Source organism: Mya arenaria, chromosome 3 (assembly GCF_026914265.1).
Source record: "Mya arenaria isolate MELC-2E11 chromosome 3, ASM2691426v1".
NCBI classification, from domain to species: Eukaryota; Metazoa; Mollusca; class Bivalvia; order Myida; family Myidae; genus Mya; species Mya arenaria.
In genome coordinates, this window is record NC_069124.1 from 22674051 (window position 1) to 22685888 (window position 11838).

General features: G+C 33.1%; 1 protein-coding gene and 1 pseudogene across 1 annotated transcript in view; one reads left to right on the plus strand and one right to left on the minus strand.

Annotated features, from left to right (window-relative positions):
• Positions 1-1593, minus strand: part of LOC128227656 (calpain-D-like) — a 62256-nt pseudogene extending 60663 nt beyond the window's left edge.
• LOC128225848 (protein daughter of sevenless-like) overlaps positions 1-10415 on the plus strand; it is a 29972-nt gene extending 19557 nt beyond the window's left edge. The window contains exon 3 of the mRNA XM_052935745.1: positions 10107-10415. Within this exon, the coding sequence (XP_052791705.1) occupies positions 10107-10415 (309 nt within the window). The remainder of the gene's footprint in view (positions 1-10106) is intronic.
• Positions 10416-11838: the final 1423 nt, after the last annotated feature.

Below are 11838 nucleotides of genomic sequence, written 5' to 3' on the forward strand. Positions count from 1 at the left end.
AGTGTGATTCGGGTGACAATATGCTGTAGATGTAAGTGTGACTCGGATGATGACATGCTGCAAACGTATTGGTGTGATACAGGTGGCAATATACTGCAGATTTAAGTGTGATTCAGGTGAAAATATGCTGCATATGTAAGTGTGATTCAGCTGACAATATGCTGCAGATGTATTGGTGTGATTCAGGTGACAATATGCTGTAGATATAAGTATGATTCTGGTGACAATAATATGTTGCAGATATAAGAGTGATGGAGGCGGCAATATGCTGCAGATGTATTGGTGTGATTGAGGTGACAATATACTGCAGATGTAAGTATGATTCAGGTGGAAATTATATGCTGCAGATATAAGTGTGATTCAGGTGACAATTGATAAACTGCAGATGTTTTAGGGTGATTCAGGTGACAATTTACTGCAGATATGAGTGTGATTCAGGTGACAATTTAATGCAGATGTGAGTGTGATTCTTGTAAGAAAAAGGTGTAGCTGTGAGTGATTCACCTTGGTGAGTCCAGTATGTATACCTTTTATACATGGATATTCTTCAGGGCTTTTTCTATAGTACCCACGGGTCCGACTATCGGACCCATTCCCAAAGCAAATATAAGATATTTTTCCCAATCTTCAGAAAAAAATCCCAATCAAAAAAAAAAAAAAAAAATTTTTTTTTTTTTAGAAATTCTTTTTACCTGTACTGGTTCATTTTTAACATCCTAATAAATTATGTGATTTGAAGTATTTTTAGTAATTGAACTCAGAAATCATTGATTTTCATCACATTTAGAGATATGAAATATTATCTGTCATGATTTATTGCAGTAGATATTTACACCCCAAGGATTGATATTTCAGCCATTGTGGGTCTTTTAAAGGGAAAATAAACTAATATTAAATAATTTCCTAATTCACAGGAGACTAGACAGCTTTTTTCTTTTCACTGAAAAAATTCCCAATTTTCGCATTTTCACGACGCAAATTTTCCCAAAATGTCTAGGGTCTTTTTCCCAAAATGGGCAGAAAAAGCCCTGTTCTTACATGTATAGCAGGGGATACATGCTGCATTATAGCAGTGTTACAATCATAAATTTACACCAGTGAGAAACCGATTGTTTTTAATACTGAAGTCTTATTGTTTGATATGAACTATCTTCAAAAGAATGTGTCTGTCTGTAGATTTCAGCACATGCTTAGCTCCATCAGTAACAGGGGGGTATGTCTCCATCCACTTGAAGAGCCAACTTTGACTCTTTAATCTTGATAATATGTGTCTTAAATCAGGTCAATACATGAGTTTTAAGGTTTTATCCATCTTGTGACACTGGGGGGTTATATTAATGCTCATATTAGATGCTATTTTTATTTCATTTCTGATAATGATTTATATAAATAGTCATTGACGTTAGACTAAGCTCATATTTAGATAATATTTACATGCTTGAATGCTCTCGATAGCTTAAGCTTTCATTACTGCTACCTTTAAATTTGTATGGCAAAATGTTTTTTTTTTACATAATTGCCATGTATTAGAGTATTTAAATTTCATTACCTCAGGTTGATGGTGACACAGGCACTTGTAAGATAGACAAACAAAATAAGAATTACAACTTATAGTTGTTGAGTTCAGCCATTGAACTTTAACACAAAACAGTTTAAATATGAAATTCGGATGACGGGGGTATGAAACTATTTTCTGTCATTACGTCATATATGGTAGAATACTCGTCATGTATGATAGAATACTCGTGCCTTAAATTCAAATATTAAAATGAGAATTATTGTGATTCATGCTGCCGGGTTTAATATAACACGGATGATGCATTATCTGTAAGATGATGATTAGGATAGAGGCAGAAGGTGGGAAGTAAGTAGACACATACACTTTTACAAATGATTGGAATTCGAAGCATCTCGGCTATGGTGTACTTCATGTTTTCCAAGTGGTTGAGTTTCGATTTGTGACAATGTTTATTTTAAATTCAGAGGTGATGAACCTATGGTTTTTGTTATAGAAAATGTAAGTGAAGTTTGAATGATTTGTTTAATATATATTAAATCGTGGTAAAAAAATTCAAGTGTTACTAAGTAAAGAGATAATGAAGATGCGCATTTTGTTTAAACTGGATTTTGATGGATAGTTTTCTTTGGATCTACTTTTCAGTAGGCTAATAAGTTTGAGAGAAAACATAATATAAGTGACCTTTACGTTCAGGTTTAGGAAAATACAATAAAACAGTACATGTGTATAGGAAAAATGAATTTGAATTACTGAATAATATAGATATGATTGATTCATGTTGGACTATTTAGAATATGATTGAATAATAGGTAAGTTTTTAAAGAATTTTCCTCAAATTGATTTATATTTTGTTTATGCTTTTAAATAGACTCACAGACTTTATCTTGGAAAACCAAAAATTCAATCATTGTTGATATCAGTTATTTAGACACCAAACAGCAAATGGCATTTACTCTTATGAACAGAATTTTGTAAAATAGTTCAACCTTAAATGGTGGTTCCGCAAAAAAAAGCATTTAAAATGATTTCAGAGGTCCATATTTTTAAAGCCATTAAAACTTAAATTCCAGCAGTTATAATTTCTATTTTATTTGAATATGTTTGTCGACTTTGTTTTCACTATTGTGAAAATGTTCACTACATAGTGTTAAGGTGTTAATGTTCTGTTTTCACGAAGTATACATAATGAATAATGCATTTATACCTGACAGAACGTGATCAATTGTTTAATAATATTAGTCATAATAATTGGCCTTCATCTATATTTATTCATCTATATTTGTATAGCCAGAATTTATATTTGTTCTTAAATTTATTGACTGTAACACTCCGAGGTCTGAGCAAGGAAAATGAATGCAACAAAAAAACCTTTCGTAATCAGGGAATGCTCAGGTATGTTTTTGTGACAGTTCAAGTGACAAATGATGACAATTGCCGCATACTGACGAGGAGATCTATAATTGTCTTAAGTACTGAATACTGATGCGCTCTACTCTGTGTACGTACCTTATTGGATGTATATATCGTTTTTAACTCAATTAATTGTGACGAAAGCTGATAGCTTTAAATAGAAATAAATTGTTGTCTGTTGTGTTTTCAATTAAGGAAAAAAGAAGCTTGGGAAATATAAATTATGTTTTATGTTTGTATCTTTAATGTGGTAATATTTGCAAGTATGTTGGATTTTTTTCTCAGTTTCATATGGAAGCATGTTATTATATCTATACTCATCTGATATTTAATGTTATACTGTTGACATGCATTAAAAGGCGCACAATATTGGTTGATGCATGATTATTTATTTTTAATTTAATTATGCATTAATGAGTTATGTATTATCATGTTTAACTCATTAAATTGTCTTTAATGATAAAAAAACTCATTTGATTGACTTTAAAACTGTTCTCTCACAGATATACCATTTTTACAACTTTTTTTTTTTGTTTTGGGAAGAGCAAATTTTTGCGTAAATATCTGCAAACCAATGATAAAAGATTGCTGACAAAACGTTCAATCTGTGAGAGTGCAGCTTTAGTGATAAAAAACTAAAGAATATAATTTGTGTACAGATACAAAAATATTAGCCTTTATAAATGTTTTTTTAATTATTAGCTACGTGGCAACAAATTCAGTCAAAAAAAGCGCCAAATATGTCGCTATTATTTCATTATTGTACACAATTCGTATGATTTTTATTTTGTTCAATTAGGCCAGTTTTTTTTTTTTCGTTTTACTGGAAAATTTTAAAATAAAATTAAGAAAAAGATGTCCATAAATGAGCGTCGAGAAAAATAAATAAAAATAAGATGGATTTTCCGTATTTTTTTTTTTTTTTTGGAAAAATTTATAGAATACATGTATGTTTTGAAGTTGTGCACACTTGTTTTGTACTCCATACTGCCTGTTATATAATAGATCTGTATAATAAAGTCAAAACAAGATGTCATTTTCACAAGTAGCCACAATAATGCACCAGTCAATTGTAACCACACCCCTTCCTCCCAGGTCCGGAGAATAGCGGGGACTTTGACTTCCAGCCAATTCTTGGTAAAATCCCCACCCTGCAGAGACAAAGTACTGGTCAAATCCCCGCCAAATTCCCCCGCACCTCAAGGTTAGGCCCTTTACCCACTATTTTCGGCGCAAAAACAAAACCACCGCATTCACTAGGCACTGCGGGGCCACATGGAAGGTAAAAGCCCATTTCTCTCATTATCCCCTATATACCCAAGGACCTCGGGGGCCATAGAAAGAAATACACAGAAATACATTCAAATTCCAATAATTTTTGGACTTAGTCATCATGGTCCTTCATGGAATTTCACACTCATAATATTATTGATGCTTTCCACTGTCAACCTTAAGCAAGTTTTGAAAAAAATTAAAAAAATTCCAGGGGATATGGATCCCCTGGCGGGGGACCAGGGGATGGGTAGAAATTCCGGGGGATATTTCCCCCCGCCGGGGGATATGGCATGTATGCATCTATACTTTTGTAGTGCTTTTAATAGTCACTGAAACTCACACTAGCAAAACATAAGGCATCTGGCATATTGTTTGTGTCTAAAATGTTGATTAATATCATTGTGGGTTCGTTTATTGAGATAAACAACACATATGAAGAAATTTAATGTCTTTGAGGTACAAGAAAAGAAACAAGATATGTAACTAAAACTTACCAGATTTCACAGTAGAGTCCATTATTTGTAGTTTCTTAATCAACATACAAACATGGATATGTTGACAACATTTTATCGTCCAAAATTGTTAAACATGCTATATCATCTTAACAATAAAGTCTCTCTCTATATATATAAATATAAATATGTATACAAAACAAACGCCTCCATGTTTTCACTTTGTGAATTGTAATGACTACTTATATTGAAAACGATACACATCAAATGGTAAATTGTTGATCTGACATAGTTAGTTGATATTCAGTTACCTGTAAGGTACATTAAGCTAGAACAGTTATCCTTATTGCTATTTTACATTGTATCCTTGAATTTAACTGGGATTTTTTTTAAAGGGTATAAATATTAAACAATTACAGGTATGTTGATATTGTGTAAAATTGAATGGAACATATATGGGTGCTTTGGTATAAAGTTCACATTTATATATACCTCATTATATCACAATTTTGATTCATCTGTTTTCGTAGAGAAATGTAAGAATGATCAGGTTTTGTCTGACTCATGGCCTTGGTGTTGGCATCATCATCGATGTTGTTGTGTAAAATCTTTAACAAGTTGGCCATAATATAAAGATTGTTTGAGATACAGTTGAAACCCGTTGGTCGAACTCGCTTGGTTCGAATTCCTCGTTGGCTCGAAATGGATGTAAAGGACCGATTTCTATAAACCGAAGGTGAGCATTCCTGCTAAATTTGGCTCGAATAATCGGAGGCTCGAGGTTTATTCGGCGGTCCGTGAGAGTTTGAGCCAACTGATTTCGACTGTATTCAAATAAAACTTGGAACACAAGTGTAGCAAGACCCACAACTCTGAAGGATGTTTAATAATTATTGAGTTGTGCACCTTGTATCGACTGATAAAAAACAATGACAAACAAGTGTTGATGTTTACTCCGCAGCATTCTTGTTTAAATTGTAGATTTATTTTAAGACAAATGTAAATGGGTTTTCGATGTATGTAGCGGCACTTATACTGCCATGCTATGGAGCTAGGTTTTATAGCAACGCGATAGAGTGTCCACCTGCAGAGCAAGAGGTAGTGGGTTCGAACCCTGAAATATGCACATAGTATTTTGTGTAGTCTGTTACATTTGGTGCCCAACGTGGGGCCTCAGCATGTGTTGCACGATAAGCCTCAAGGTCATTGCAAATTGATCCGGTTACACAAAGTGTCCACATTATCTTTATCTTAGATGAAAAAGCTTGTTAATCTATAGTCATGATTTCTCCTTTAAAATAAATTGATGATACTTCCGAAGTGATGTTTACTGATTCAAGGAAACACTTTCGTACAGGTTTATCACTTCCTTAATCGCAGTTGTTTGATGGCCTTTGTTATTGGACAGAAACTATTACGGTGTTTTCGTTCAAATTTCAGTTAAATTATATCTTGATTACAAGTACTTAAATTCAGTTATATTAAAAGTGGAAAAATAACCCCATTAATGACTCACAGAATATTGTGAAATATTTTGTCCTGGTGCTGGTTAGGATATGAGATTTTCAAGAAGTATGTACAATAAACTCATAAATTGAATTTGAATAAATTATTTATCACACAAGTACTTGGAAGTTGTCACAATTGTTGTATATGTTTTTGTATTTTTTATTCACTTTTGTATATTAATTTGTATTCTGTATGCACCTTTTTGTTGTTGCAATTTTAATGAGGCCCTTTTCTATATTAAAGGGTCTTAGACATCAGATGATACAATAGCAAGAAAAAAGAAAATTGTCAAAAACTTTAAAAAATTGTCATTGTTGTATACAACACATTGAATCTTACTTACTGATGAATCACATTGCTTAATACACATGCATCTTTCGCAGTTTTGTGCATTTTTCCAATTCAAAATTATTAGGCTTGTCTACCACGTAAGTCCCAGTAAGTTTAAAAACAGTGTCAAAATATTTATCTGCACTCATGAACAGATATGATTTAAACTCGGAAACCATCATTATGCTATTTGAAACGAGGAAACACAGATGAGACGGCAACATGATTGTTGCGTTTATTATTTAAACCATGTGAAGTGATCTACATTATTGGCCTGCTACTATAGCTGCATTGACAATTCTAGGATTGTTTTGGGGAAATACTGTATTTGCCGAGTTTTGGACGATCTGGTATCTAGACCCTTTAAAGGCCCACAAAATAGTTTGATGCAAAAATACTGTCAAAACATTAGCAATATTTTGGCACTATTTCAACTTGGAATTTTGTGGCCACGTTGCTACTAATTAAAAACATTTTTTTAATTTAGGCTTTATTTTAAAAAAAATGATCATTGAAGTCAAATAATTTAAACATGATATTGCATCAAAATTCAGAAAAATATTTTTGGCATTAACTTATACTGTGTGCCTTTAAAATATCCTTTTCGCTCCTCTATCCCTAAGCCTCATAAGATAAATAGGCCTTTAACTATAAATTGACATAATGAATGAATATATAACTTAGTGGCTGCTCATGTGGCCACTCTCCTGTGAAAAAAAAACGGTTTTAATAAAGGAATCTTAGTGGGCAAGTAAGTAAATATTATACAGGAATCTTGAGTGACATCTTGAAAGGATGCATCAGTCATTCTAAAGATACTTGGAATATCAGGGTGGTGGCTGCATTGTTCTACAAGTGCTGTGTGGTTTCATCTATTTCCTGTGGTTGTTAACTCTCTGCACTGGCAGATGGATGCATGGTACTGTCAATTAGGCATAAGAAAAAAATGTTAGTTTCCACTAACTGGGCCGACCCGATTTTTTCCTCCTGACCCTGCATTTTTTGCCGTAGTGTGGAATTTTTTGAACTTTACTAAAAAGGAGGATGTTTTTAGTGAACAATTATTGTTAGAATGAGACCATTTTATATTTAAAATTTTCTGCAATAGTTATATACCCCATACACCAATATAAGTCGGTTTGGTACAGAATCAGATGAGAATCATCTCAAAAAAAGGTCTGCCTATACCTACCTACCCTATTTTTTTGGAGAATTTAGTGAAAACAAATAGCTTCTTTGTTTGGCCTTACAGATACTTGGTACCATCAGACAAACCCCAAAGATTTTGTAATCTCAAGTGTGCAGGAGATGCTCTTGTTAATTAAACTGGCTGTGTTTTTTTTGTCTAAGTAATAGTTTAAGAACATATTAGGTAAAATCTTAAGGATTAATATTTTTAAGAGCATAGCAAGTGGAGTGTCATTAATTTTTTATGTTCTGAATGTCCTGAGTTGTAACCTGTGTTCAGCAGGTGGTGAACCATATTATGACATAATGTATGTTAGGCCAATTTGAAATCATTGCTCGATTTTCATCCAATTTTATTTTGAATGTGAGCGGGGTGGGGGGAGGGTGACATTTTTTTATTTATTCTTCTTAGATGACTTTCACTGTTGAATATGTGTTCATGCTCTTTCTTATCACTTAAGGGACCATATACATGTGTGTTTTTTTAGACGAACCACGAACACAAACATAATAATCATCCTTTTTTACATGTGATTGTTTAACATCAACACTATTTGTATGAATGAATGTTGTTGCCGGGACAGATCAGCAAAAACGGACCTTGAGTTCAAATTATTGAGTAATTTTTTTGAGTCAATAAAATTGAAGGGGCGGCTGAGATCAAAGAGCTGTGGGGTGGAGATGAAAATCTAGCAATTTATTTATGGTCACTTTAATATATTGTAAATTCTTAATGATTAAGCATGGTCCGTATGGAAGTGATTTCACTGGATGGAAATGTAGGTTGAAATAGTAGCAGTGAAGGCAATCTTTTTTAGTTGGGTTTTAAAGAAAAGCGTTTTCTAGCAAATTCTGGCTTTATATAACTTTTATCATTTAAAAATTTTGCATGGTTTTTGGTCATTGAATAATGGTGAAAATCTCCTAGCCTTCTCATAATTTGTGTGATGGTATTTTGTAACCGTTCATGAGAACCAAAGGGAGATAATTATGTATTTCTATTCCACCATGAGTTCTAGGAGGTTATTTCATACATAGGAGAAATAGTTCAGAAGTATGTAGTTTACTGCACTGTTGTAAATCCTTCCTAGGTCCAAAATTACCCTCTATGATTCATGATGACAAACAGCTATTCCTGGTATTATAATTCAAACTTGAGTAATAAGCATTATCCAAGCAGTATTTTGGTCATTAATGTAGTGTATGTTTTCCAAGAAATCATTTGTTTCCAAGAAAAAAAAATAACTTGTAGTTTGTCTTACATAACAAGAGTGAACTTCTGATTAAGTTGAGGTAGAATGAATTAGTAGTTTGTCTTACATGATACATGTGTACTTTTGAATAATATTCAGGTAGAAAAAAAAGAGAGGTCTTAACTACAAAATTATATAAAAATGGGGTTCATGTGTTTTCTAAATTATTATTAGCAAAATTGTTGTTTTTTATGATGTGATTATCATTGCCTTTTAAATTGAGATGAAAAGAGAAAACAAATCAAATTTATCTGGTAATCATTCACAAAATAAATTGATAAAAAAATGAACTACTGTAAGCTAGCTTCACTTTACAAATTTCCAATTAAGAAAAGAAAAAAAAATGAGAATATAAATTATGTATGCTGATTTGGAGTTGAAATGAAATTTGTTTAAGCCCAATAAAAATTAGTGTTGACGCTCATGTCTCCTGCAAATGGGATTGTGATTTAATAGTTCAGAAAGCTAAATCTGACTAAAGCAACTGCCAAATTTTCATTTATGTCATTAATTGGTTTTATGAAGTGCGTTATTTAGTGGTTTGCACACGTTTGCTGGCTCGAGTTGAGCTATTCCTGCCTAACACCAAGAAAGTTATTATTCATTTGCTTAAATTACTTAACAATTAATTTGGCATGAAATATGCTGAATTAACAATAAATGTTACCTAGTTCATGTTTTTATTGCCCAAAAGATTTAGTCACTGTATGGTCTTCATGGCTTTTACTTGACTGAGTGAGTCAGAATTTGATGAGTGGTGCGATTTATGTATTTTTTCAGTAGCTTGTGGTTACTAACATGATACTGCTAATAGTTTAGCATGTCAGAAATTTTATTATTAGTGCATCAGAGAACATAACATGGTTTGTTAGAATGGGAATTAGTACAAATTTGTTATTTCCTACAAATCCTGTTTTGTAATTCATCATTCACAACATAGCAACATCATCATAAGCTTAGTTGAAGTTTGAAGAGCTTAATTTAGCAAATATTTCCGTAAAGGTTTTATGGTATGCTGAAGACTAGGTGCAAAATAATTAAATTAATTTCTGTTTTATGTTTCAGAACTAGATGGTTTCCTTACCAAAAGTATTATTATTAATGATAATTATTATTTCAAATCTCATAAAGCATTACAAAGAAATAAACGGATGTAATAATATTTTTCAGAAATGGAAGAAACGATACTTTGTTTTGTCGAAGCCCGCACAAAGTCTGCCAGGCACGTACCTCCTGAACTACTACAGCGACGAGAATTGTAAACGCGTGCGGGGATCAATCGACCTCGAACAGTGTGCGGAAATTATCGAGCATCTCGACTCCGACCAGTTTCAATACCTGCTCGCGATAAAGACGACCCATAAGAGTAAGGAGCGGACGTATTTTCTGGCAACTGAAACGGAGGAGCAAATGTCGACGTGGGTACAAAACTTGTGCTCTGTCTGTGGAATGAAACCAGATGAGACAGGTTGGTTTTGATTTAAGAATGTAAAAAATTATTTCACTTACGTTTTTGGGGCTAGTCTTTACATTGCCTGGTTTTCAAAGTATAGAGTTTCCAAATCATGATATTGTCATAGCCTTGGTGCTGATGATGGTGCTAATGTTGGTGCTGATGTGGATGCTATTGTTGGTGCTGATGATGATGCTGTTGTTGCTACTGATGATGGTGCTATAGTTGGTGCTGATGATGATGCTATTGTTGGTGCTGTTGTTGCTGCTGGTGTTGGGGCAGTTGTTGGCGTAGACATTATTGTCAGCAAAGCCCTAGTTAATAATAAAAAACAAAAATCATAAAAATTCTGATGGTAACTGAACACGCATAACGTGCATTGTAGTTAGTCTCTGTTTTTGCTCTTTTATTATAAGAAACTGAAGATATAGATTTCATTTACAAAAACATCAGACTTAAAATGTGATTTTATACAATAGTAGGATTAAAATCTGAATAAGGTTATATTGCTTGTTTTTTGTCCTCTATTTATGTCTTGAATGTTTTTGCTAAATTGAATACAAATGTACCTATCTGTGTATATTTTATTTTACACCATTCAATATTTGAACGACAAAAAACACGAGAATCATTCAGTGTACATCAACATTGCACATTTGTTTTCTACGGCTTCAAACACAGGTGTTATTAATGTGAGGTGGTTAATATCTACGTCATTTGTACTTTATCACATCCTTGAAGTTAAAGATTTCCAGAATTTGAAAGTACCTATTTAATAGTATATCGTAGATCTTGTGGTTAAAATATGTGACTTAAGTGAACAAATATAGACACTTTTCAATGTATGTAGTATAAAATACGTTTACAAAATAATTATTCAGGGGGCCGTTTCAAAATTTCAGTCTAGGAACTTTTTCTTTTTTTTAAACTTTATTTATTTTACAACAGTTTTCGTTGCAACTGGGTTGCCTGAAGCCTGGGACAAGTAAACACTGTTTCGGGCAAGTCAAAATTCCCAGGTGGTTGCCCTTAGGGCGAGTGCATTTTTCCGATATTTTGATCCCTGTTTTCATAATTTCTTCAGCAACAATTCACAAATCCTGATTGAACTTTATTATTATATTGAAATATTGGCTTTCGTACATTTACCCATGAATTGATTATTTTGGGCAAGTAAAACTGTTTTGGACAAGTGGTTTTCTTCAATTACTTTCCGAAAGGACAAGTGCTGAAATTTTTTAAGGCAAAGACTGTTACAACGATTGTGAAGAAAGTTATATTGACTTATACTAAGTCATTCTGGTTGGCATAATGTTGGTCCAGAGTGTGGTCATATGTTTTGGGGGAAACCAGCGAACCTGGAGAAAACCCACTTGTCTGACTTAGCGACCAACAACAAAACTCACATGAGCCGAGGCCAGAACCTGGGTCGCCTTGGTGAGAAGGGAA